A 26,769-nucleotide genomic window follows, 5' to 3' on the forward strand; every position below is an offset into this window, starting at 1 on the left:
TTTGCCTTACTGCTTATTAGCAGTAATAAGGGGGCATATACACTGGATTGTGTGAGAATGGGACTCCAAATTAAATCAGGCCAAATCTTTTGAAGTTATTGAATGTTTGTGCCAATTTGGCTTGTGCCAATTGAGAAAGGACAAGCATGGACCTCACTGGGTCAGAGAGGCTGAATCCTCCTCTCTCCTTACCATAAGGTACAGGAAACCAAATTAAAACTGGTTGAAAAGAAGTCACAATTAAAGAATTATGTGATTTGCAAGGACGATTATCCATGTTACAAAGTCAAAGCTACATTTTAGCTGACCAAGTCTCCACTTTCCAGTTGGTAGCTGAAAAAGTCACTAAAGTTTGCACAAGCTCAATATTGAAAGAGGTGCAGCAAAGTTAACAAAAAGAGAGTTCATTTGATAATAGCTAATGCAGGGGTAGACTGGGACCCCAACACTTGGGATTGGAGATTAACCCCTCCAAATTTCAGGGACCAGCCCAGACTATAAAGTTTTGGGAAATACAATGGGCTAAATAATATAGAGAGATTTTACATAAGGCTAAACAAAAGACAGTGGAATTTTAAACTCTCTAGACAAAAAGGGGAGAAGGCAATGGCACCCCACTCCAGTACTCTTGCCTGGAGAATCCCATGGACGGAGGAGCCTGGTGGGCTGCCGTCTCAGGGGTCGCACAGAGTCGGACACGACTAAAGCGATTTAGCAGCAGCAGCAGCAGACAGACAGAAAGGGAGGCTCAAAATTCATAGGGCTATTTGGTTTCTGGCAACATCATATTCCACAGTTGGGCCAGATATTGAGTCCATTTTACAAAGTAACTTGATGTGAATAGACTTTTAAGTAAAGAAAATGTAAATGAGATAAGAGCTTTTAGATGAACTCTATTAAGAATAATTATGCTTTAGGAATGTCTACCTAAAATAGTTTCTCCAGGTTTTGATAACTTGAATTCTAGGGCTGTGCTAAATTAAGTTAAATGATAGAAGTTTGAATAATTAGGCCATTTCCAAATGAAATAATATGCTGAAACAGTAATTACTAAACACTAGCTTTCTTTTTTGGAGAAGGCAATGGCACCCCACTCCAGTACTCTTGCCTGGAAAATCCCATGGACGGAGGAGCCTGGTAGGCTGCAGTCCATGGGGTCGCTAAGAGTCGGACACGACTGAGCGACTTCACTTTCTCTTTTCACTTTCATGCATTGGAGAAGGAAATGGCAACCCACTCCAGTGTTCTTGCCTGGAGACTCCCAGGGATGGGGGAGCCTGGTGGGCTGCCGTCTCTGGGGTTGCACAGAGTCGGACACGACTGAAACGACTTAGCATAGCATAGCATAGCATAGCATAGCTTTCTTTTTTACAGAGAAGTGAAGGGTTTAGAAGTATTAATGAATATGTTTGGTACCATCCTCAGATGTTCTCTAAGAAAAACAAAAATTTTTAGAAATTATCACTGGTATTTATGTTCACCAATCTAACATTGCTAATATAAAGGACAGTTCATGGTTGCTTAAGGAAAGTGGGATAAGTTATGAGGAATGGAATTGCATTTTGTGAAAGGAAAAATAAATAGGTCTGACTTTCAGGTGTCTGTTTTTAAATGGGAGACTAAAGTGTTTACTATAGAAAGTGATAAGGATTTGTGGAAAGTGGAAACCAAGAAAAGAATCTTACGTATGGTACAAGTTTTCTTGGGACATTGAACTGTCTTTTGATGACAGATTTTAAGTTTCTTTACCTCTTAAGAGATTTGTTCTGTATTTGCTTTTGAAATCTTTTATTGTTACTTCGACTGAGTGAATAACTATTGTTTCATAGATCTATGATCTTATCTGACTGAGTGTTCTAAACTCTTTGGTATTTTTGACAGAACTTCCTAAGATCAAATTCTAATGAAGTTCTTTTGACTTCTAGCTAACTTTGAGGGTGCTTCAGAAGGCCCCTGAGGCATTCCAAAGAAAGATATTAAACTAATTAGGTTCATTATATTATAGGTACATGAGGAGTGCTGTCAATTAAGTGCTGTCAAAAATCTTCTTGGGTTATTTTGTATGGTAAATCTTACTAATACAGATATTCTAGAAATTATACAGAATTCAAAAAGATCTGATATGTCCTGGTGAAATATTATCAGTCATAATTTTAGTTACTATCTTAAAGTGTTATGTGTCACAGCAGTAACCAAGTTACTTTGCCAATTGAATTGTAATCAGATTTTAAACCTGTCTTTTTAAGCCTTTTTGTGATTAGAGAGAACTATGGTTTCATTCTGATGTCTTTGCAAAAATACTACCTCTTCAAGATTTACAGAAAGGACTTTCTAAGATTAAACTAAAATTAACTAGATAAACAAAAATTGTTATTAACAGTAAGTTTGTATCAGACTGGAATTGGTTTTCTCTCTATGTTAAGAGAAAAAAGTTTTCTTGGACTGTGGCTTTTGATAACATTATGTGAATTTCTTTGCCCTTAAGTGATTTATATTTGTTTTTAAAATATTTTGTTACTTGGCAAAGTAAATATTATTTCACAATAATCTATGAAGATTGTGACACACACAGATAAGGCTCATTCTGCTTCTACAAAAACAAATTTACCCCTCATTGTCAGACTTTTGCTATCCTGATGTCCTTAGAACATGGCAACAGTCTACTCCTAAATCAAGGAATTTAAAATGGGTAAACAATAGCTATAAATCAAACAGTTGTAGCTATGGAAATCCAAGATAGCCTCTTGGTTTTTTCCGATTCCCTGACAAAACTCATTTTTTATTTGATGGGATAAAGCTTCCCATGGCTACAGGGTTAATACCCTCTTTCTCACACACACACAAATTTTATGTTACACTGAATATTAAATTCTAGTTTTATTATCAGATACTCCATGAGCTACGATAAAGGGACATAAAATTACATGTATATATCAATGAACTATATGCTAATTGAAGCTTATAGCAAAAACAGCAAGACAAAAGAGTGCCTTTGGGCTTCTGAAGTAGGAAATTTCCAGAGGCTGGGAGAAATAACACTACCTTTGAAAAACAGTTATTGGCCTGTTATTGGGCTTTGATTGATATGGAATAATTGACTATGAATCATATTGTAATATTAAGACCTCAAGTGCCAGTCATGTTATAGGTACAAAGTTCACCCAAGACCCACAGGATTAGGCAAGCTCAGGAATCCAGCATAATGAAATGGAAATGGTATATTCAGGACCAAGCCAAACCTGGGCCACATGAAGTTGCTGCCTTAAATGAAAAGATTTCTGAAGTTCCTACTAAAGATTTCCAAAAATTCCTATTAAAAGCTATAGTTAGGCCTGAGATAACTGAGTTGCCTGTAAAATGGAGAAAGCCCTTGGACTCTTCACTAGTGGCTCAGCAGAAAAGAATCTGCCTGCAATGCAGGAGGTGCAGGTTCAGTATCTGGGTGGGGAAGATCCCCTGGAGAAGGAAATGGCAACCCACTCCAGTATTCTTGTCTGGGAAATCCCACGGACAGAGGAGCCTGGCTGGCTACAGTCTATGGTGTCGCAAAAGAGTCAGACATGACTTAGCAACTAAACGATAACACAAACTTTTGACTCTTTAACTGCACTAGAAAAACAGCATGCATGTTTCACTGATGGATCAGCCAAATACATAGGATCCATTCACTATTGGAAAGTGGTGGCACATAATCCCGTCACTACTAAATCACTGACAACTACCGACGAAGGTAAAGGTAGCCAATTTGCTGAGTTATATGCGGTTTATCAGGTATTAAAGCAAGGGAATGAGTGCTATATGTCCACAGATTCTTGGTCAATCAATGGATTGGCCACTTGGCTTTCCCTATAGGTAAAAAATGGGGCTTCCTAGGTGGTAAAGAACCCCACTGCCAATGCAGGAGAAGTAAGAGACGTGGGTTCAATCCTTGGGTTGGGAAGATCCCCTGGAGGAGGGCTCAGCAACCCACTCCAGTATTCTTGTCTGAAGAATCCCATGGACAGAGGAGCCCAGTGGGCTACAGTACATGGGGACACAAAGAGTTAGACACAACTGAAGCAACTTAGCACACATGCACAAGGGTAAGGAATAGCTGGCAAATCCACTCCAAAGAGCTATGGGGAAAGGAATTATGGTTTGACATTTGGGAAATTGTTCAAACTACTAATGTTTCAGTCTTTCATGTAGATGCTCACAGTGTCCAAATTCTGCGGAACCATGGTATAACTATTACAGAGGAACAAACCCGAATCCAAGCAGTAGAAGTTGATCCAGACTCCAGTGACTTAAAAGGTTTGACTTTGTGGGCACACCAGAAAATGTGGCCATCTGGGAGAAAAAGCAACATACAGGTGGGCTCAGGATACAGGTACTTCCTTAACTATGGATCTCATTAACTCTGTTATTTCACAATGTCCAGTTTGTCAACATATCAAGCATAGACACTTGACACAGTTTGTCGAAGGACAATTGGCACTTGACAAGAAGCCTGGGCAAATATGGAAAATTGATTATATTGGCCCATTAATTCGAGATAAAGGATGCCAATATGCGTGTACTGCTGTGGACACCTATTCTGGATGTTTAGTCGTCATTCCCTTCAGCAAAGCCAATCAGACTAATACTATTAAAACATTGGAGATAATTTATATTATGGTATTCTACTTCAAATTTAGAGTGACAATGGGTCATATTTTAAAGGTAAATTAATACAAGAGCTTTCACAGGAACATAACATATAATGGATCTTTCATATTACTTATTATCCTCAAGCAGCTGGTTTGATTTAAAGAATGAATGGTTTGGTTAAACAGCAATTAATTAAACTTGGAGAGGGCTATTATAAATATTGGAGGACTAGCTTGAATATTTCCCTCAATATTTTAAATAATAAACATCCAGGAGAATCAGAAACTCCTTTGATGAGAATCACTATTCCACATTACAGATGTATAAAATAGACTTCCATCCAAAAAAAACTGAGTATTGGGAAATTGGCCCAGGAGTATTAGTTCCTTTCTGAGCTACTCCTGAGGTGCCAGACTGGGTTTATACTCTATATCTGAACACAGACTTACTAAAAGATTAATATGCATTATTTCAACTGGCATTGGAATTAAAAGGCCTCCTGGACACTTTGGATTAATCATAGAACACTCCAGGTTAGCGTTAAAAGGGATCTGCGTCCGTGGGGGAATGATAGACTCAGACTACCAAGAAGAAATCCAAGTAATCTACAAAAAGGGGAAAGGATGATCTATTTATTAATCTACATGATCAAATTGCCCAGTTGCTGATTCTTCCATGTGTAATTGTTGTTGTTTCATCGCTAAGTTGTATCTGACTCTTTGGGGACCTCATGGACTGTAGCCCGCCAGGCTCCTCCGTCCATGGGATTTCCCAGGCGAGAATAATGCAGTGGGTTGCCATTTCCTCCTCCAGGGAATCCTCGGGACTCAGAGATCGAACTGCATCTCCTGTATTTCAGGTGGATTCTTTACTGATGGACCACCAGGGAAGACCTTTCATGTGTAATTGGCAAAGTACAAAAAGGAGAACCTCCCACTTTATTAACAGTTAGAAGTGATGGAGAGTTTAGACCCACAAATGAAATAAATGCAATTGGAGCTAAAGTCTTGGTGAAGCAGCCTAGAGGTCCTCCCACACCTGCTGATGTGATTGCACAGAGGAAGGGTCATTCTATATTAGTGATGATCCCCGAACAGGAAAGATGGAAATATGTGCCATTAACCCACTGTTGTTCTCATGAATAGATTATTCTTAGAAGCCTGACTGTAATGTGGGTTGTCATTCACTCCTCAATCTTCAAGGATATGTTACAATTAAAAGAAAAATATGAAGAAATCGACTGGGGAATCTTCAGTTGGAGAAACCTAAGCCAGACCTGAACTCAGGATAACTTTGCCTGCCCAGTAAATAAGGCCTGTTCTTTCTTAACTTTGCCTCTCTATGGACAAGATTTATCTGTCTGCTAGATTACACAGCACTGGTAAAGAAATTGCTCAAGCCTTGAACACAAGCATTATGTGCCAATTTCATGTGTTACTTTAATAGTCACAACCACTTACCGATAAGTTGTGACAAGGCTGACAAGGGACTGCTATGTGGACCAACTTCTCGAATTTGGGGAACCCTGCTTATTGAAGAACTTCATCAGCTATTGTGAATGGACTGTTTTCCCTAAAACCTACAATATGTTTTTTGAAAGAGCCCCTCAATTAGCATGTATTGTGACTGATTATGTAAAAACACTACCTCTATGTATCAGTTAGGAACCCCTTTCTCTGGATTCCTAACACATGTTGATGATTTATACTGGAAGGGGACTACCTATTATTCCCCCCTCCATGAAAACTCAGGTGTTATTGACTCTAATGCTATTTCCTACTTTGTCTGTTTCTAATACTAGCTTCTCCTTAGAACCCCTGCTTAAAATTTTGCAAGGAACCAAAGTATTACAAAATTTCATAGAAAAATGTAATTGTACCTTGATAGAAGGTGTCACTTGGTGCAAAAGTAATTGCAATTTTACATTGTTGAAATTTGCTGTTTGATATTGGAATACATTCTTAATTAAATGTGGTTATGTTTTACATCATTTTAATGTGCATTCCCCACTTTATATTTTTTTGCTAATGACTTACTGCTGCTGCTGCTGCTGCTGCTAAGTCGCTTCAGTTGTGTCTGACTCTGTGCGACCCCATAGACAGCAGCCCACCAGGCTCCCCAATCCCTGGGAGTCTCCAGGCAAGAACACTGGAGTGGGTTGCCATTTCCTTCTCCAATGCATGAAAGTGAAAAGTGAAAGTGAATTAGTGACCCCATGGACTGCAGCCTACCAGGCTCCTCCGCTCATTATTTTATATTTATTTTAGACTATGGAAATGATGTTAGACAAAAAGCAAATTCAAGTGATTTTCTTATTTGAGTTCAAAATGGGTTGTAAAGCAGCAGAGACAACTTGCAACATCAACAGTGCATTTGGCCCAGGAACTAACAAACATACAGTGCAGAGGTGGTTCAAGAAGTTTTGCAAAGGAGACGAGATCCTTGAAGATGAGGAGTGTAGTGGCCAGCCATTGGAAACTGACAACAACCAAGTTAGAGCAATCATCAAAGCTGATCCTCTTACAACTACAGAAGTTGCCAAAGAACTCAACGACAAACATTCTAAGGTCATTTGGCATTTGAAACAAGTTGAAAAGGTGAAAAAGCTCCATAAGTGGGTGCCTCATGAGCTGACCAAAAATTTTTTAAAAATGTCATTTTGAAGTGTTGTTTTTTTTTATTCTATGCAACAATAATGAACCATTTCTCAATCAAATTGTGACATGTGATGAAAAGTGGATTCTATACAACAACTGGCAATGACCAACTCAGTGGCTGGACCGAGAAGAAGCTTCAAAGCACTTCCCAAAGCCAAAGTGTCACCAAAAAAAGGTCATGGTCACTGTTCGGTGGTCTGCTGCCCATCTGATCCACTACAGTTTTCTGAATCCTGGCAAAACCAATAGATCGGAGAAGTACGCTCAGCAAATTGATGAGTTGCACCAAAAACATTGCAATGCCTGAAGCTAGCATTGGTCAACAGAAAGGGTCCAATTCTTATCCACAACAGAGCCTGACCGCATGTTGCACAACCAATGCTCCAAAAGTTGAATGAATTGGGCTACAAAGTTTTGCCTTATTCACCATGTTCACCTACATCTCACCAACTGACTACTACTTCTTCAAGCATTTCAACAACCTTTTGCAGGAAAAACCCTTCCACAACCAGCAGGATGCAGAAAATGCTTTTCAAGAGTTCATCAAATCCTGAAGCATGGATTTTTATGCTACAGGGATAAACAAACATTTCTCATTGGCAAACATGTGTTGATTGTAATGGTTCCTATTTTGATTATTAAAAATGTGTTTGAGCCTAGTTATAATGAATTTGAAATTCATGGTCTGAAACTGCAATTAGTTTTGCACCAAGCTAAGTATTACTGCCGATAAGTTAACAGATACAGGAGTTAATGTACAAAAATATATTTCTCATTCATGGTGGGACTTTTTCTTTACTACATTCTCTACCGCTCAGAAATGGTTTTCTGCAGTTTAACTTCTTGCTTGTATCTTTGTTTCTTTTGACCCTTTGGAATTGTTATTTGACCTATAGAATTAGCAAGACTGTTTGTGTTATATTTCTATGCTCTTCAGCCTAAACAATCCTAAGGACAACTGTTAGGGAAATTAAAATGGAGGAAGTCTTGTTCAGGATTCAGAAGCAGGAGAGCAGGCCTCTGACCTGCTTCTAACCTGCCTGGACACTGCCAGGATTCCGTGCTAGCCCGTGACTAGCCCGCAACCGACAGCTAGTCAGGCAGTACATTAGATAAGAAAAGGAACGGGTCTTGGAATTTCTGAGAGCTGGAGGCCTGGCTAAGTGCACCTAGGGTTTAACAAAATCCCAGGACTCACAAGATAAATGGCTTGGTAAAAATGTTAAAGTAAAACCAGAACTGCATTTTTGTGCGCCAACACAGTTTGCAGCCCAGGATTATAAGTGGGAACCACCGAAACTGCAATTTTAAGTCTCACTCATGGAGTGGACCCACTGCCCAGACCTTTTCCCAGATGGGACTCCAGACTGCTGTTTACATGTGAAGGATGGAGGTTACTTTTGTCAGAATGGTCAGGGAAGAGAGTGACATTGAAAAGCCATCTGGGGGCTTCTCTCGTGGCTCAGTGGTGAAGAATTTGCCTGCTAATGCAGGAGACTGGGATTTGATTCCTGGTCTGGGAAGATTCCACATGCTAGGAGCAGCTAAACTTGTGCACCACAGCTACTGGGAGCCGTGGAGCAGAAACTACTGAGCCCCGAGTGCCTAGAGTCTGTGCTCTGCAATAAGAGAAGCCACCAAAGTGAGAAGTCCCAGCATTGCAATGAAAAGTAGCCCCCTTCTGCTGCAACTAGAGAAAGCCCTTGTGCAGCAATAAAGACTCAGAGCAACCAAAAATAAAAAGAAAAGCCATCTGAATGTTGGGTGAAGGATGCAAACGTGGTGATCCAGTGCAAAGGCCCTGAAGCTGGATGGGTCTTGTGCCTTCCACAAACAGCTAGGATGCCTGTGTGGCTGCAGAGATATGAGCTGGGGGAAAACACAGGGAAATGAGCTGAGAATGGTGTGGTTGGGGAAGAACCCTTTCAGGAACCGCTGGAAGGTGAGCTCACTAGGATTTGGCTGCTGTGTGGGGAAGGGCTTGGAGGCTGTGGGAGCCTTAGGAGGCTGACCTGCCCTCCCAGTTTCGGCCTCGACCCCCTCGCACCCCTCTGTGAAACTTGGATGAGGGTGGAGCAGAGCCGGGAAGGGGCCAGACTGGGCTTTGGCCAGAGGTGGAGAAGGCCTCAAGACCTGCACAGACCTGCTTCTAGCTCCACCGGAGTCTCTCCTGGCCTCCCACCTCTGCGAGGCCTGGGGCCGCAGTACTGTCTTTCTGCCGCTGACTTGGCCAGGGCATTTTGGGACCCTCAGGTTTGGCACGCCTTCCTTGAGTTTTACTAAATCCTCCTCTGGTGCCTGGTACTCAGCAGTGGCATCCAGGCCGGGTGCTCTAAGGCGGGAGCAGGACCCATGGGGGCCCTGTCCCCGTTGCTCCCTTTCGGAAGTTCTCTACCCAGAGTGCATAGGGTGGACCACAAACCTCCAGGAGCTCCGGGACTTGTATCTATGAGACTGGGGGTTGTTACTGAGGGTGGGTCTCAGTTCCGGGAGCGCATATTTCTTTGGAGAGATCTGGCAAGATGGGTGCTGACACGCCGATGAGGTAATTCAAATTGTTCATATGGGTAGTGATCTTGCAGAAAACATTTGCTCAAGCCCCTCCCCACAACATCCCCCCACCCCCCATATCCTACCACACTCTAGAGTTTTCCCGGTCACCTCTGGGCACTGCATCTTACTTGGGGATGGCAGTGTATCCCTGGCAGGATCCTTGCAATGGTAAAACACCGGCCAGAGGCGCACAGAGAACGAATTCCTTCCCGCTGGGGAGGCGACCCTGGAATGGGGAGCCAAAGGGGGCCTCGCAGAGGCATGGGGAGGGTCCTACGCTCTGGAATCCCGGAATCCGAGGTGGTCCCGAAGACAGAGACCCAGGGCTGCGGGCTCCCAGAAAAGCTTGGGGTGGGGCAGGGCAGGATGCGCATCAAGTCTCTCCCTCCCCCCTTCCCCGGGCCTCAGCCCGCCGGGTATCGACTCGGTCTTCTCTACTCGGGTTATGTAACCCCGGAACGTGGCAGCCGGAGGAGGGGAGGCTAGGGAAACGAAAAGAGCAGAGAGGCCGGGCGCCGGGGTGGGGGATGGGAAGCATAGCCTCTGGCGGGGCCCCTCGGTGTCCTTCAGAAAGATTCCAGCCCTCCCCCACCCCGTAACCCTGCCTCCGCCTCAGTTTCCCCTCAGCCTCTTTCCGTCCCAACCTTCCTGGCAGGGGGTTCTGGCTCTGGACAGATTTCCCTCCCGGGTTGTAGTTTCCGCCCCCAAATTCTCGGCTTTGCTACCTAAACTGTCAATTCGCCGTTCTAAGCCTCAGTTTACCAGTTTGTGAGACAAGGTTTGATTGTAGGCCACGGGTAATGTGCCCGGCGCCGGGCATGGTACACAGTAGGTGCCCACTGTGGGACGGGCTCACAGGACTGAGTGGAATCCAGGGTGCCTGGGGCCTTTGCCGACGGTAAAGGGCAGAGCCCGAGCGAGGCGGGTGAGCTCGAGGGGGTATGCTGGGGGGAGCGGAGATGAGGGCAGAGTCGGTGGGTGCGGAGACCCGGGGCGGCCGGCCTGGGCCCTCCCCTTCCTCCTCCCTTCCCTCCTTCCCTTCCCCTCCCTTCCCAACCCCTCGGCTCCCGGGGTCCGAGGCCAGCGAGCGGGCTGTGGGCGGGCGTGCAGCGGCGGCAGGAAGGGGCGGGGGGCTCCAGAGCCCCAGCAGGAAGAGGCGAACCCACCGGCCACCGCGAGCCCAGTGCGTCCGCGCCTTGGACCCCGCCATGTGGGGTCTCCTGCTCGCCTTGGCCACCTTCGCGCCTGCCGTCGATGTGGGTTTAGGGGCGCCCAGCACCTCCGTGCTGGGCCTGGCGTCGCCCGCGACCACCAAGGTCCCGGTCCCGACCCCCCATAGCAGCCCGGCACAGCCGTCCGCGGGGAAGGAGAACGGTGAGCTTCCGTCCTACCCAATGCCCGCTTCTCCCGCTAATCGGTTGTCCCACTCTTCCGACCCCCATGTGGCGACCCCTCCCCAGCACGCGCGCACACACCTCACACACGCCACACACGCCGCACTCTGCCTAGCGCCTGGGTGGCGACCCTGCCCCACGCGCACACACTCCCTGCGCGGTACAATGGCTGCTGACTCAGCAGCCCTAGTTCCCGGCCAGACCAAGTCAGCAGTCCTGGGACAGGAGCCAGTGGGATGCTGCCTCTTCCAGCCCCAAACCTTCCTGTTTCTCGGATGGGGAAACTGAGGCTAGAGCCAGGAGGAGGGTAGAGAGAGGTGCAAAGACACCGAGGAGGGTGCAGAGCAAGACTGTGTGGGCTTGAGCCAGCGGCTGAAAGGAAAAGAACAGAGGAAGGGAGGAAGCGCTCTCTGCCAGGTGCCCTGGAGGGACGCGGCTCTGCCTGGGGTGGGGACTGGGAAGGCTGCCGGACTTCCCAGCTTCTCATATGTGGCAATAGAGAGGAGGAAGGCACGAGGATTGGCAACCTCGGAGGGCTTCTTGGGAGAGGCAGGTGGAACTGGTTCTGAAAGGTAGCTCTGAATTAGGAAGAGCTGAAGAGGAGGGCAGCCAAGAGGGAAACAGTGTGTGCAAAGGTACCAATCCCTGACAGTTATGTACAGTGTGTGTGTTGGGGGGAGGGGGGGCAGCTGTGGATCTCAGTGGGGAACCAGTGGCATCTGGCCTGTGCAATGAATGCTTTATACTGAAGGGCAGGCAGGGCAGGGGTCCAACTCTGGAAAGCCTGAACACCTGGACAGACATGGGTTTGAGGACAGGACCTCTCAGCACAGTGATGGAAGTGGCACAGAGGCTTTGGGGGCATGAGACTGAGCCTGGAGCTAAGGAAGGCTCCCTGAAGTGCATCTGGACTGAGATGTGAATAAAGAATGGGAATTCGAAAATAAAGTCAAAGGTGGTGGATATATGATAGGAAAGGGGACAGCCAGGCAAAGAAGGAGTTAAAGAACCAACTTCAGCTCTTTGGAGCAAGCAAGTAGTTCCTAGTGGCAATGTCACATCAGAGGGGAGAAGGAATCAAGGAAGTGGCTGGAACAGTAGGTTGGGGTCAGACTGAGGGCCTTAAAGTCCATGCTAAGGTCCTTGGATACATGTGGTGGGGCCTCCTGTGAACTTGTAGGTTTTCTTAGGGTGGTAGACCTCTCCATTTGAGGTTTCCTGCCATCATTTCCTTCCCTGCTTCTCTGCCTCTTGGGTCTCCAGGGACTTCAGAACAGCATGTCCGGATTCGAGTCATCAAGAAGAAAAAGATCGTCATGAAGAAGCGAAAGAAGCTAACTCGCCCCACACCCCCAGTGACTGCCAGGCCTTCAGTGACCACCAGCCCTTCAGGGACCCTTGACCTCCCTGAGAAGCAAGAACCAGGTACCACCACTCCAAGGGCCTTGCCCAGACTTGCAGTCTCTGGGACATGAACTAATGTAGCTCTTGGCCACACGGGCAAGTGTGGGTTCAGCTTTCCACTTGCCCTGACCACTGTTTCTCTTTTCCCAACTTACTGCTTTGTCCCTGTCCCAGACTGTCCCCCTTTGGGCCTAGAGTCCCTGCGAGTTTCAGATAACCAGCTCGATGCATCTAGTAGCCAATCCTTTGGTCTTGGACCACACAGAGGACGGCTCAACATCCAGGTCAGCAAGGCAACCCCTAGGACCTTCTTCCCTGCCCTTCCCACCTTCCCTTAAGGCCTACCCGGTTCTGATTGCTGCGTCCTGTGCCCACAGTCAGGCCTGGAAGATGGTGATCTTTTTGATGGGGCCTGGTGTGCCGAGCAGCAGGATGCCGAGCCATGGCTTCAGGTGGATGCTAGGCACCCCACCCGCTTCTCGGGCATTATCACACAGGGCAGGAACTCCATCTGGAGGTGAGGCAGGACAGCTCCAGGCCAGGGAAGTTATGGGCAGACTCAGGAGGACTGGTGTGGGAGGCTCGGGGGCCACCCATGATCTCTGCCCACCTTTCCTGCCAGATATGACTGGGTCACTTCATACAAAGTCCAGTTCAGCAATGACAGTCGGACCTGGTGGGGGAGTAAGAATCGCAGCAGCGGGATGGATGCGGTGAGAAGTCCCATGGTGGCTGGGGCCCTCTGTGCTGGGAGTTGGGCTCCTGGCCCACTGTAGGGTGCTGGGCTGGGCTTGGACTCCTCTGAGGACAGGACACAGGTGCCCACTTGGGCATCCCAGGAGAAAGGATGGGTGGCACCCGGCAGACAGTCTCAGGAGCCAGGTTGCTTTGGACCATGCCCGCATCCTTCCCAAATACTTCCTCATGCCACAGCTTCCTGCTGGAACACCCCTTCTGGCGATGGGGTTCCTTGCATCACTTCTCATCTCCTCAGGCTACAGTGTGGGATCCTGGCCAGCTTCAGGATTGCCTGCTCCTGAGTCACATGGCCATATTGGTCTAATGAGCTGTGACTAAACTGGAAAGTATGGCTGCCTAGGGCTGCCTGTTGGCAAAGGATGTGGGCAGCGATCTGTGTTTGACACAGCGAGCAAGTGTCTAGCTGAGCCCACTAGGGTGGGTTTTTCATTGAGCTCGTAGGCCTGAGCATCTTCCTGGGCCCTGAGCCAGGCTGCTAGGGTTCAAGCGGCCCTTACAAAGGACTTGATGCCCTCAGGTATTTCCTGCCAATTCAGATCCAGAGACACCAGTGCTAAATCTCCTGCCTGAGCCCCAGGTGGCCCGTTTCATTCGCCTGCTGCCCCAGACCTGGCTCCAGGGAGGTGCCTCTTGCCTCCGGGCAGAGATCCTGGCCTGCCCGGTCTCAGGTGGGGAGAAAGACAAGGGTTAGATGGGCAGGGCACACCCTCCCCTGGGAACTCACCATTTACTGTGAATTCATCCTCTACCAGATCCCAATGGTCTATTCCCTGAGGTTCCCATGCTGGGATCCTCCGACTCACTAGACTTCCGGCATCATGATTATAAAGCCATGAGGAAGGTAACCCCTATGACCCAGGAGGAAGGATCTGCTCATCTCAGGTCTCCTGCCCATCAGGGCATAACTTGCTATGATTGCTCTCATGTCCCCCTCCATCTCACCCTCCTTTTGACCCCTAAACTTCCACGATTTCCCTTGCTTTGGTGCTTCTCTTATTCTGACCGTTCCTTCCATGGCTGCTGCCCCCTCCTGTACTGTGCCATGGTGTACCCATCGTATGGGCCCTCGCAAACTTTTGAAGTCCTTCCGTGGCCTCGTGTGGTCTGAGCCCTGGGTCTGCTCCTCCCATGCCCCTCACCATGCTACATTCACCCCCCAGCTGATGAAGCAAGTGAACGAACAGTGCCCCAACATCACCCGCATCTACAGCATCGGGAAGAGCCACCAGGGCTTGAAGCTGTATGTGATGGAAATGTCGGACCAGCCCGGGGAGCATGAGCTGGGTACTGGCACGTGGGGTGGGAGAGGTGGGCACAGCAGCAGGGAGGGGCAGGTGCATGAGCCAGCTGCAAGCCCCTGTTTGTTCCCAGGAGAGCCTGAGGTGCGCTATGTGGCCGGCATGCATGGGAATGAGGCCTTGGGGCGGGAGTTGCTCCTGCTTCTAATGCAGTTCCTGTGTCATGAGTTCCTGAGAGGGGACCCGAGGGTGACCCGGCTGCTCACCGAGACGCGCATTCACCTGCTGCCCTCCATGAATCCTGATGGCTACGAGACTGCCTTCCGCCGGGTAGGCCACTTGGCCTGAGGGCCAGCCTGCTCCTTCTGCCATGGTGCCTGGAGCCTGCTTCGCTTGAACAGACTTCCTCCCCGGCAGGGCTCAGAGCTGGTGGGCTGGGCAGAGGGCCGCTGGAACCATCAGGGCATTGATCTTAACCATAATTTTGCTGATCTCAACACACCACTGTGGGAAGCAGAAGATGAAGGGCTGGTACCTGACACTGTCCCCAACCATCACCTGCCACTGCCCACTTACTACACTCTGCCCAATGCCACTGTGAGTATTCTGGACCACCCCGGGGGCCTTTGTCTCTGTCTCCCACTCCCCTGACCTGCCCTTGTCCAGGTGGCTCCTGAAACATGGGCAGTGATCAAGTGGATGCAGCGGATCCCTTTTGTGCTAAGTGCCAACCTCCACGGGGGTGAGCTCGTGGTATCCTACCCCTTCGACATGACTCGGACTCCGTGGGCTGCCCGTGAACTCACGCCCACCCCGGATGAGGCTGTGTTTCGCTGGCTCAGCACTGTCTATGCGGGCACTAATCGGGCCATGCAGGACCCAGATCGACGACCCTGCCACAGCCAGGACTTCTCCCTGTACGGCAGCATCATCAACGGGGCTGACTGGCACACAGTTCCTGGGAGTATGTGCCCGAGGGTGGGGTTATCCCATTCCCATAAAAGTGAAAAAAAAAGTGTTAGTCACTTAGTTGTGTCTGACTCTGCAACCCATGGACTGTAGCCCGCCAGGCTCCTCCGTCCTTGAAATTCTCCAGGCAAGAATACTGGAGTGGGTTGCCATTCCCTTCTCCAGGGAATCTTCCTGACCTGGTAATCAAACCTGGGTCTCCTGCATTGCAGGCAGATTCTTTACCAGCTGAGCCATCAGGGAAGCTCTAGCCCCATCCCCATCACCCTGCCCCAATGAGACAGTCTGCTCTCACATACAGCGCCAGTGTTAGTTGTCACCAGGAAGTGTCTCCCAGAGGAGGGCGCTGGGAGGGCAGGGCTCCCGTCCCGCCTGCTTAGGCTCCAGTGTCTGTGGTACCCCTAGGCATGAATGACTTCAGCTACCTACACACCAACTGCTTTGAGGTCACTGTGGAGCTGTCCTGTGACAAATTCCCTCATGAGAACGAGCTGCCCCAGGAGTGGGAAAACAACAAAGATGCCCTTCTCACCTACCTGGAACAGGTTGGATCTGAATTTCCCCCACTCTCCACCTGCCCGAGTCACTGCTGACTGGTCTGTTCTCCGTGTTGGACACATCTCCCAACAGGGAGGTCTCCTGAGGTCAGGCTGAGCCATTCTGACTCACCAGTGCCATGGGTCACACTCACTTGGCATCAGACTGCCTTGGAGGGATACAGGATAGGAAGCAGAGTTTGCCAGCAGGGTGGTGTCAGACATTGTTGGAGAGTGGGAGTGGACCTGACTGCACTCCAGGCAGTGTCCATGGAACAGACCCAGAGCTGTTCTCAGAAAAGACTGATTATGCAAGTGCAGGAAGTACCCTGGCATAGACTCTTCACTTTCCGCAGGAACTCATGTCCCTTGGAACAACTCCGTAAGTATAGTTTCCAAAGATTCTAAAAGACAAGCCCATAACGAGAATCAGTGAACTCGGGGAAAGCCCAAAGATACGCCCTCCTGCCAGGTGTTTATATTTGTCTTGGTCCAGATGCCATTTATCAGTCAGGAGATACTTCCACCAGAGTATTGTCACCTAGGAACAGAGTAGATGCAGCACCTCTATCAAATTTGTAGGATACAGAGCCAGAAAATAAACTGGTCGTGGAAGCAAAGGTATTTTGATAACCTTTTCCTGCACAGGTGCGCATGGGCATTGCTGGAGTTGTGAGGGACAAAGACACAGAGCTTGGGATTGCTGATGCCGTCATTTCTGTAGATGGGATTAACCATGATGTAACAACAGGTGGGTGCGTGGGGGAGGGGATAGGGGCAGTGTGGGAGGCATTAACCAGGTCAAAAGCTGCAGGCCACTGGACGCTGATCTTGCCCTTCACTTCTCTCAGCATGGGGCGGGGATTATTGGCGCCTGCTGACCCCAGGGGACTACATGGTGACCGCCAGCGCAGAGGGCTACCACACAGTGACACGGAGCTGCCGGGTCACCTTTGAAGAGGGCCCTGTGCCCTGCAATTTCCGCCTCACCAAGACTCCCAAACAGAGACTTCGAGAGCTGCTGGCAGCTGGGGCCAAGGTGCCCCCGGATCTTCGGAGGCGGCTGGAACGGCTGAGGGGACAGAAGAATTAACACCTCCAGCTGAACAGCCCCAGAGGCTTGGGCAGGCTGGACCTGTCCAGAACTGGAGGAGGGGTCACTGAGTGGGGAGGGGAGGACAGGGTGTAGGGGAAAGGTGCTTGGGCTCATTAAAGCTAGTTGGCACCTCAGCCGGTCTTCCTGTGGTCTCTATGTCCCAGATCCTCTTCCCTGATCTTATTCTGCAAACACTTGGCTACTCTCATCAGTTAACTTCTGGAAAAATAGTTTGGAAAGAGGATCCCACCTGGGTTCTTCCCGAACTAGGGCTTGGCAGAGCAGCTCATCCCATCAACCCATCAGCTTCTGTGGCAGGTGACACTTGGTGCTGTGAAACATTCTGTAAGCACCTCCTCAGTGCCAGCCATGCAAGGAGTCAAGGGTAAACACTGCTTCTCAACCTCCCGGGGCTCCCAATAGAGAGAGGGGACAGACGTGCCAGGTGGAGGCTGGCTGCTGTGGGAGCGGAGACAGGGGAGTTGCACACATGGGAGTGGAATACAGCACTGAGTGTCAATCAGGATGCAGTAGAGGTGACAGTTCTCAAAGTGTAGATGGGAGGTGGTGTGGGGGCCCGGACAGGGAGAGCTCCAGGGAGAAAAGCAAAGAGAGCATAGCCGAGAGCATTTGGGTTTGCTTCACCAGCCCTTCTGGAGAATGCTGATAAATGATGGGATGCGATTTGTTTCTTTCAGACAAGGAGAAGTTGTGCATCAGTCAGTGTCTTGCCAGAAAAACAACCAACTGCAGGTAGTTCAGTTCAGTCACTCATGCGTGTCCAACTCTGTGACCCCGTGGACTGTAGCATGTCAGACTTATTGTCCATCACCAACTCCCGGAGCTTGTTCAAACTCATGTCCATTCAAGGTATTTCAAGAAGAAGGGAATTTAATGCTGGACCTTGGATATAGAGATGTTGAAAGAGCTGGATGAAAAAAAGGGACAAGGGAGTTCTACTTAGAAATCAAGAAGCTGATAATATCCTTGATCTGGATTTATAAGCCTGTATTTGGTACTGGACCCACCACCACCTGTGGCCACCAATAGCCAGCTGTGATCACCTGTGGTCGCCTGCTGTGGCTGGAGACAGAAAGATTTCCTCCTTCATTCTGCTTTCTATCTCCAACATATGAAGTCCACTGTGCAGTCCAATCTAGCTGTAACCTAGTTTGCAAAGGAGCCCACAAAATGTAGTTTCCAGGCTCCTAAGCCCCCGGCAATTCAAAGGACAGCTTGCAAGGGCAGGAATGGGGGAAATACTAACAAGCAAAATATGCCACAAAGATATCCATGTAGCCTATTGTGTAACCTTTACCTAGTGATGGGCTGTTGCATTGTCCTTGTCTCTGTCCCTCTCTCATTTTCAATCTCAGATCACCACGAGGGATTTAGTGCCACACCTCCCATCTCCCTGCTCCTTTTCTCCCCACCTCTAATGCTTCCTGTGCAGCAAAATGTTTTTAAAAAATTAGTTTTATAAGTTTAATATATATAATGAAAAGTACACATAAGTGGACAACTTATTGGCACAGTGAATGACTCAACCGTATATTACAACAAACATTTCAGGTGTAAAGATATATGCACTTTGAAAGTAAAAGGATAAAAAAAAGATATATCATGCAAATATTAATCAAAGGAAAGCAGGAGTGGCTATCTTAATAGTAGACAAAGAAAGTTAAAGAAAAAGCAGATGAAGAAACTTTGCCCTGAAATTTCTTTCAGGGCAAAGAAAGTTAACAGAAACAGAAGGGGATATTATATAATCACATAACTGAACACACCCAGGCTGAACATTTCCAGTGAATCTTTTCCCTTCTCTCTTGGGTACCCTAGGAACAGCTAGTTCAGCATAACTGAAATGGCATGTGAACTCCATCTCTGGCTTTCCCCCACCTCTAGCAAGACATTTCCCTGGCCAGAGAACTCCCTCTGTTATGTAGTGGTCAAGGGATTCTAAGGTGCCGTCTACTCTCCTCATATATATGCCAAGTGGCAGGAGCCAAGGGGCCTCTCTCCTGCTCTTCTAACAGCAAGATCAGCCCTTCCTGGCCTAGCAAGCCATCTTTTGTATAATGGAACTTTGAGGCACTGTATGCATGATCTTAGCTCCTTGCTAAGAAGTTCCCTCCAGTCCTAACCCTAAACCTTGTTTGTGTCTGTACCATTTGTCGTTGCATTACACTTGACATACATGAAATACGAAGATGCACAATCTAGTAAAACTGAAGGCGTTCCTGGGGAAACATTATATACTACAGGGAAATCCTTGCACATGTTACTCAGCGGTATGTGGAATCTTTCTGGGATCAAACCCGTGTCTCCTGCATTTGCAGGTGGATTCTTTACCACTGAGCCACCAGGGAAGCCTAAAGAGAGAATCTTCAAAGCAGCAGGAGAAAAGCGTCCTGTATAAGAGACCAAGAAAATAGTTATTTTTCCATTTAAAAATCTAGGCGATTTATTTTCTTATTTTTGAGTTTTGAGAGTTGGATATAAACCCTTTATCTGACAAATGACTTGCAAATTTTATCTCCAATCTCTTGCTTCATCTTTTAATTCTTTTGCTAGTGTTCTTTGCAGAGAAGTTTTACATTTTGATAAAGTTTAGTTTATCAGTTTTTTCTTTTGTAGATGGTTCTTTTTGTGTCCTATATGAGAATTCTTTGACCAACCAAAAATCATGAAGATATTTCCCTATATTTCCTTCTAAGAGTTTTACAGTTTTGCATATCACATTTAGGTTTATGATCCCTTTGAGTTAATTTATATATATATGAGATATAAATCTTTTTTTTTTTTTTGCATATGGAAGTCCAGTTTTTTATAGCACCTTTTGGTGGAAAGACTGTTCTTTCTCCATTGAAATGCCTTTATACCTTTATTAAAAATCTGTTGACCTTATTTGTGTGGGTCTATTTCTGGAATTTTTAGTCTTTTGCATTGGTATGTATCTATTCTTTCACCAATATCACAGTATCACACTGTCTTGACCTTTGTAGCTTTATGATACATTTTATAATCGGGTAGTTTGCACATGCAAAAAAATGAAGTTGGATCCTTATCTTATATTATATACACAAATTACCTAAAAATTGATTTTAAAAAAATCTCAGACTTTCCTGGTGATCCACTGGTTAGGAATCCACCCCCAATGCAGTGGACATGGGTTTGATCCCTGGTCCGGGAAGATCCTACATGCCTTGGGACAACTAGGCCCGTGCGCCACAACTGCTGAGTAGCCTGTGCTCTGCAACAAAAGAAGCCTCAGCAGTGAGAAGCTTGTGCACTTCAACAAAGAGTAGCCCCTGCTCACTGAAACTAGAGAAAGCCTGTACTCAGCAACAAAGACCCAATGCAGCCAATAAATAAATAATAAATATTATTTAAAAAAGGATAAAAAATCTAACTTAACAGCTAAAACTATAAAACTAGAAGAAAACAGGGAAATCTTCATGACGTTGGGTTTGTCAGTGATTTATTGGATATGATAAAGCACAGGCAACAAAATAAAAATAGATAAATTAGATTTTGTCATAATTTAAAACTTTTGTACATCAAAGAACACTGCAAAAGACTGAAAAGATAACACAAAGAATGGGAGAAAATATTTACAGAAACTTAAATATACAGAATACATAAAGAACCCCTACAACTCAACAGCAAAACTAATTCAAAAATGGGCAAAGGACTTGAATGGTGGTGGTGATGGTTTAGTCACTAAGTCATGTCCAACTCTTGCCATCCCATGGACTGTAGCCTGCCAGGCTCCTCTATTCATGGGATTCTCCAGGCAAGAATACTGGAGTGGGTTGCCATTTCCTTCTCCAAGGACTTGAATACATTTCTTCAAAGAAGATACACAAATGGCCAATAAGTACATGAAAAGATGCTCAACATCATTAGTCATCAGGGAAATGCAAATCAAAACCACAACAAGATAGCCCTTCACACCCATTAGGATGGCTATTATCATCAATAAAGTAGAAAATAAGTTTTGGCAATGATGTTGAGAAATTGGAACCTTTGTATATTGCTAGTGGGAATGTAAAATGTTACAGCTGTTGTGGAAAAGAGTTTAGTGGTTCTTCTAAAAGTTAAATATAGAACTGCCAAATGACTTAGTAATTCCACTTTTAGGTATATATCCAAAAAAAATTTAAAGCAGGAACTCAAACAAATATGTATACATGAATGTTCATAGCAGCATTATTCACAATAGCCAAAAAGGCAGACACAATCTGTGTCCATCAAAAAATGAATGAATAAGCAAAATGTAGTAAATACACAATAGAATATTACTCAGCCATAAAAAGGATGAAATTCTGATATGTGTCAATAAAGACAAAACTCATTAACAAAAAGCATGTTAAGTGAAATATGCCACGCATAAGAGGACAAATATTATATGTTTCTATATAATTCTTATAGAAGTTACCAGAACAGGTAAATTTATAGAGACAGAAAGTAGAATAGAGGTTACCTCATTAACAACCTGATAAGAAAAAAAGGAAGACAAAACTTTCCTGCTGTTGCAGTTGCTAAGATTCCCAGGTCCCGGCGCAGGGGCTCTGGGTTCCATCCCTGGTCAGGGAACTAGATCCCACATGCTGCAGCTGAGAGTCCAAATGCTGCAGTAAATCGATCCTGAGTGCTGCAACTAAGACCTGGCACCGAAGTTAAGTAAAAATAAATATTGAAAAAATGGAAAGTAAAACAATTATCCTTAATTAAAAATAAATAATTTTTAGAAATGGGCAGAAGAACTGAATAAACATTTTTCCAAAGAAGAAATGAAGATGGCCAACTCGCATATGGAAAAATGCTCACTGTTGCTAATCATCAGAGAAATACAAATCAAAACCACAATGAGCTATCACCTCACATTTGCCAGAATGGCTGTCATCAAGAAGAACACACACACACACACACACACAACACAAATAACAAATGTTGGTGAGGAAGTGGAGAAAAGCGAACCATCCCACTGCTGGTGGAAAAGTAAATTGGCGCAGCCACTGTGGGAAGTGTTATGGAGGTTTCTCAAAAAACTGAAAATAGAACTACTATATGACCCAGCATTTCCACTCCTGGGTATATATCCAAAAAACCCCAAAATTATCTTTTCTTTTTTTATTTTTGTACTGAAGGATAATTGCTTTACAGAATTTTGTTGTTTTCCATCAAACCTCAACATGAACCAGCTGTAGGTAAAGATACTTGCACCAAAGTGTTCATAGCAGCATTATTTACAATTGCCAAAACATGAAACCAAACTGTGTTTGTCAACAGATGAATGGATAAAGAAGATTTGGTATGTATACATATTGTAGAATACTACTCAGCCATAAAAAAGAACAAAATTTTGCCATTTGCAGAAACACAGTTGGTCTTGGAGGGCTTTATGTGAAGTGAAACAGGTCAGAGAAAGATAAATACTATGTGATATCACTTACATGTGGAATCTAAAAAAATATATAATGAACTAGTGAATATGACATAAAAAAAGCAGGCTCAGAGATACCGAGAGCAAACTGGCTACCGTCGAGGAGGGAGGGGCATTACAGGTGTGGGGAAGTGAAGGGTATGAACTGTTAGGTGTGAAATATTCTCAAGGATGTATTGTACAACATGGGGGAATTGGTCAATATTTTGTATATCTGTAAATGGAATACCTTTAAAAAGTGTATAAAAATTAGTAAAAATTTTAAAGAAAAAAAGAATAGAGATTACCAAGGATTGGGGGTAAGGGGAATGGGGACCTATAACTTAATGCATACATGTTTCTGTTTGGGATGATGAAAAAGTTCTGGAAATATTGGGTTGGCCAAAAAGTTCCTTCAGTTTTAAAGTAAAAATGAAAGACACATTTTTCCTTTTCACCAAGAACTTTATTGAATAACATATTACTGTGTTGTTCCACTACCTTCTGCCATTTTCCAGGCAACTTCATAATTTCATCTTCCCCAAAATTTTTTTATCTATTTGAGCAAAGAACTATCCCAGGTGCCTTTTACAGTCTTTCAGGGAATCGAAATTTTTTCCACTAAGAGAATTTTGTAAAGACTGAAATAAATGGAAATCCAAAGGTGCAATGTCTGGTGAATACAGGGGATGAATCAGACCTTCCTAGGCAAGCTGTAACAGTTTTTGCCTGGCAATCAAAGAAACATTCGGACTTGCATTACTTGGATGGAAGATTATGCGTTTTTTGTTGACTAATTCCGGAGGCTTTTCGTCAAGTGCTGCTTTCGGTTGGTCTGATTGGGAGCAGTTGGAATTTATCGTTTGGTTTTCTGGAAGGAGCTCATAATAGAGGACTCCTTTCCAATCCCACCATATACACAACATCACCTTCTTTGGATGAAGACCAGTCTTCGGTCTTCTGTTGGTGGTGGTTCATTTCTTTTGCTTCACAATCTCTTCCATTCCACATTATTGCACAGTATTCACTTCTCATCACCTGTCACTATTTGTTTGAAAAATGGAACATTTTCATTACATTTAAGTAGTGAATCAGAGATGGAAATAAGGTCAAGAAGGTTTTTTTCACTTAACTTATGTGGAACCCAAACATCAAAGTGATTAGCATAACAAAGCTGGTGCAAATGATGTTCAGTGCTTGATATGCATATTTTGAGTATGCCAGCTATCTCCCATGTGGTATAACATTGATTGTTCTCAATTACTGCTTCAATCTGATCCTTATCAACTTCAACTGGTCTACCCTATCATCGAGCAACGTCCAGAGACAAATCACCAGCATGAAACTTTGCAAACCACTTAAAAAATAATTTTACCTACTTATCTATTTATTTTTGGCTGTGCTGGGTCTTCCTTGTTGTGTGAGCTTTTATCTAGTTGCAGCTAGTGGGGGCTACTCTCTAGTTCTGGTGTGGTAGCTTCTCTTATTGTGAAACATGAGCTCTAGGGTATATGGGCTGCAGTAGTTACAGCTCCTAGAGCACAGGTTCAATAGTCGTAGGGCACGGGTTGAGCTTCTCTGCAGCATATGGGATCCTCCTGGATCAGGGATCAAACCTGCATCTCCTGTATTATTAGGCAGATTCTTTACTACTGAGCCACCAGGGAAGCCCCGCAAACCACTTTCAAACACTTTTGATCTATCATAGCACCTTCTCCATACACTGCACAATTTTTGTTTTGCATTTCAGATGCCTTTTTAGATGGCATCTGAGCACTACTAGAGTCATCTTACAGGAAAAAAGAAAGAATGAATCTTTTGGATAACCCAATAGATAAATATTTCTAGCATTACACCTCTGTGAATGTACCTGATGCCACCAACTGTGCATTTAAAAGTGATTACAGTGATAAATATTCAGTTCAGTCACTCAGTCATGTCCGACTCTTTTTGACCCCATGAACTGCAGCACGCCAGCCTTCTCTGTCCATTGCCAACTCCTGGAGCTTACTCAAACTTATGTCCATCAAGTGAGTGATGCCATCCAACCATCTCATCCTCTGTTTTCCCCTTCTCCCACCTTTAATCTTTCCCAGCATCAGGGACTTTTCCAATGAGTCAGTTTTTCGCATCAGGTGGCCAAAGTATTGGAGTTTCAGATTCAGCATCAGTCCTTCCAATTAATATTCAGGACTGATTTCCTTTAGGATGGAGTGGTTGGATCTCCTTGCAGTCCAAGGGACTCTCAGGAGTCTTCTCTAACACCACAGTTCAAAAGCATCAATTCTTTGGTGGTCAACTTTATAGTCTAAATCTCACATCCATACATGACTACTGGAAAAACCATAGCCTTGATTAGACAGACCTTTGTTGGCAAAGTAATGCCTCTGCTTTTTAATATGCTGTCTAGGCTGGTCATAGCTTTTCTTCCAAGGAGTAAGCGTCTTTTAATTTCATGGCTGCGGTCACCATCTGCAGTGATTTTGGAGCCCAAATAAATAAAGTCTGACACAGTTTCCACTGTTTCCCCATCTATTTGCCATGAAGTGATGGGACTGGATGCCATGATCTTAGTTTTCTGAATGTTGAGTTTTAAGCCAGCTTTTTCACTCTCCTCTTTCACTTTCATCAAGAGGCTTTTAAGTTCTTCGCTTTCTGCCATAACAGTGGTGTCATCTGCATATCTGAGGCTATTGATATTTCTCCCGGCAATCTTGATTCCAGCTTGTGCTTCATCCAGCCCAGCATTTCTCATGATGTAGTCTGCATATAAGTTAAATAAGGAGGGTGACAATATACAACTTTGACATATTCTTTTCCTGATTTGGAACCAGTTTGTTGTTTCATGTCCAGTTCTAACTGTTGCTTCTTGACCTTCATACGGATTTCTCAGGAGGTGGGTCAGGTGGTCTGCTATTCCCATCTATTTAAGAGTTTTCCACAGTTTGCTGTGATCCACACAGTCAAAGGCTTTGGCGTAATCAATAAAGCAGAAGTAGATGTTTTTCTGGAACTCTCTTGCTTTTTCAATGATCCAACAGATGTTGGCAATTTGATCTCTGGTTCTTCTGCCTTTTCTAAATCCAGCTTGAACATCTGGAAATTTATGGTTCACGTATTGCTGAAGCCTGGCTTGGAGAATTTTGAGCATTACTTTACTAGTGTGTGAGATGAGTGCAATTGTGCAGTAGTTTGAGCATTCTTTGGCATTGCCTTTCTTTGGGATTGGAATGAAAACTGACCTTTTCCAGTCCTGTGGCCACTGCTGAGTTTTCCAAATATGCCAGCGTATTGAGTGCAGCACTTTAACAGCATCTTTAACAGTACATTTAAAAATGGTTACAGTGCTAAATATTACCACAAATAAAAAACTAAATTTAAAAAACTCTACAAAAATTGGTTAATGTGAATCCTATATCTTTGTTTTTATTTTTCAAAATGGTTTTGGCTATTCTAGTCTCTGTACCTTTCAGTGTACTGTCAGCTACATATTGGCACTTGTGGAGGGCATTTGCTGTCTCCCTCTGTGGGGACTTAATCCTGTGCTGCTGCAGCTGTTGATCTTCAACACACCCTGAAGGGAGTTCAGGGTGGAGAACACTTTGTGCCCCAGGAGAACTGGTGGGACAAGTCTGATAGATATTTTCAGGAACTGGTTCATGATCCCAATCCTTGCATCTCCTCATGTCTCAAAAAGCACTAAATCCCTTCATCCCTTCATGATGACATCAGCCCCCCGTAACTAGCAGAAAACCTTTGGTAAAATAAGTGCTTGATTACATTGAACTCCCTCTTCATCAAAATCATATATATTGACTTTTCCCCATGACCTCTTTGGAATTTCTCAGAGCTATTGGAGGTGCTATCTCCCAGGCTGCAGTCCTCATTTTGATACAAATAAAACTTAACTCGAAGCTCTCACATTGTGCATCTTTTTTTTTTTTTTAAATGGTGACTAATGAAGTGACTCAGAGTGGACTTTCCTCATTTGCTTGGGCTCTATGAGGAACCAGAACTTTGATATCAGCAGTGTCCCTTTGCACTTATCCACCTCCTCAGGGAGTCCAGATGAATTTAGTCATGTCTCTCCTGGTTCTCAGATCTCC

General features: G+C 45.3%; 1 protein-coding gene across 2 annotated transcripts; it reads left to right on the plus strand.

Annotated features, from left to right (window-relative positions):
• Positions 1–10,370: 10,370 nt before the first annotated feature.
• Positions 10,371–17,369, plus strand: CPXM1 (carboxypeptidase X, M14 family member 1). Of its 2 annotated transcripts, XM_061436727.1 has the most exons (14): positions 10,374–11,213; positions 12,497–12,658; positions 12,812–12,921; positions 13,015–13,154; positions 13,260–13,350; positions 13,914–14,064; positions 14,149–14,237; positions 14,557–14,680; positions 14,768–14,964; positions 15,052–15,231; positions 15,301–15,598; positions 16,009–16,148; positions 16,788–16,890; positions 16,991–17,369. In XM_061436727.1, exons 1-14 carry the CDS (start codon positions 10,781–10,783, stop codon positions 17,230–17,232), a joined length of 2,460 nt encoding a protein of 819 aa, XP_061292711.1. In that variant the 5' UTR covers positions 10,374–10,780; the 3' UTR covers positions 17,233–17,369. The 2 variants fall into 2 exon arrangements, with proteins under 2 accessions (XP_061292712.1, XP_061292711.1); XM_061436728.1 differs by lacking the exons at positions 13,914–14,064; positions 14,149–14,237 and having other exon boundaries at positions 10,371–11,213.
• The last annotated feature ends 9,400 nt before the right edge of the window (positions 17,370–26,769 follow it).

The sequence above is a fragment of the Bos javanicus genome, chromosome 13, assembly GCF_032452875.1.
Source record: "Bos javanicus breed banteng chromosome 13, ARS-OSU_banteng_1.0, whole genome shotgun sequence".
Lineage (NCBI taxonomy): Eukaryota > Metazoa > Chordata > Mammalia > Artiodactyla > Bovidae > Bos > Bos javanicus.

Excerpts from the sequence above, each read along its gene's own strand:
- CPXM1 (XM_061436727.1), top strand. The coding sequence starts at position 10,781 with ATGCTGGGGGGAGCGGAGATGAGGGCAGAGTCGGTGGGTGCGGAGACC. Across the intron at positions 15,599-16,008 it reads CTGGCACACAGTTCCTGGGA|GCATGAATGACTTCAGCTAC; the intron begins GTATGTGCCCGA and ends TGGTACCCCTAG. Across the intron at positions 16,891-16,990 it reads TAACCATGATGTAACAACAG|CATGGGGCGGGGATTATTGG; the intron begins GTGGGTGCGTGG and ends CACTTCTCTCAG.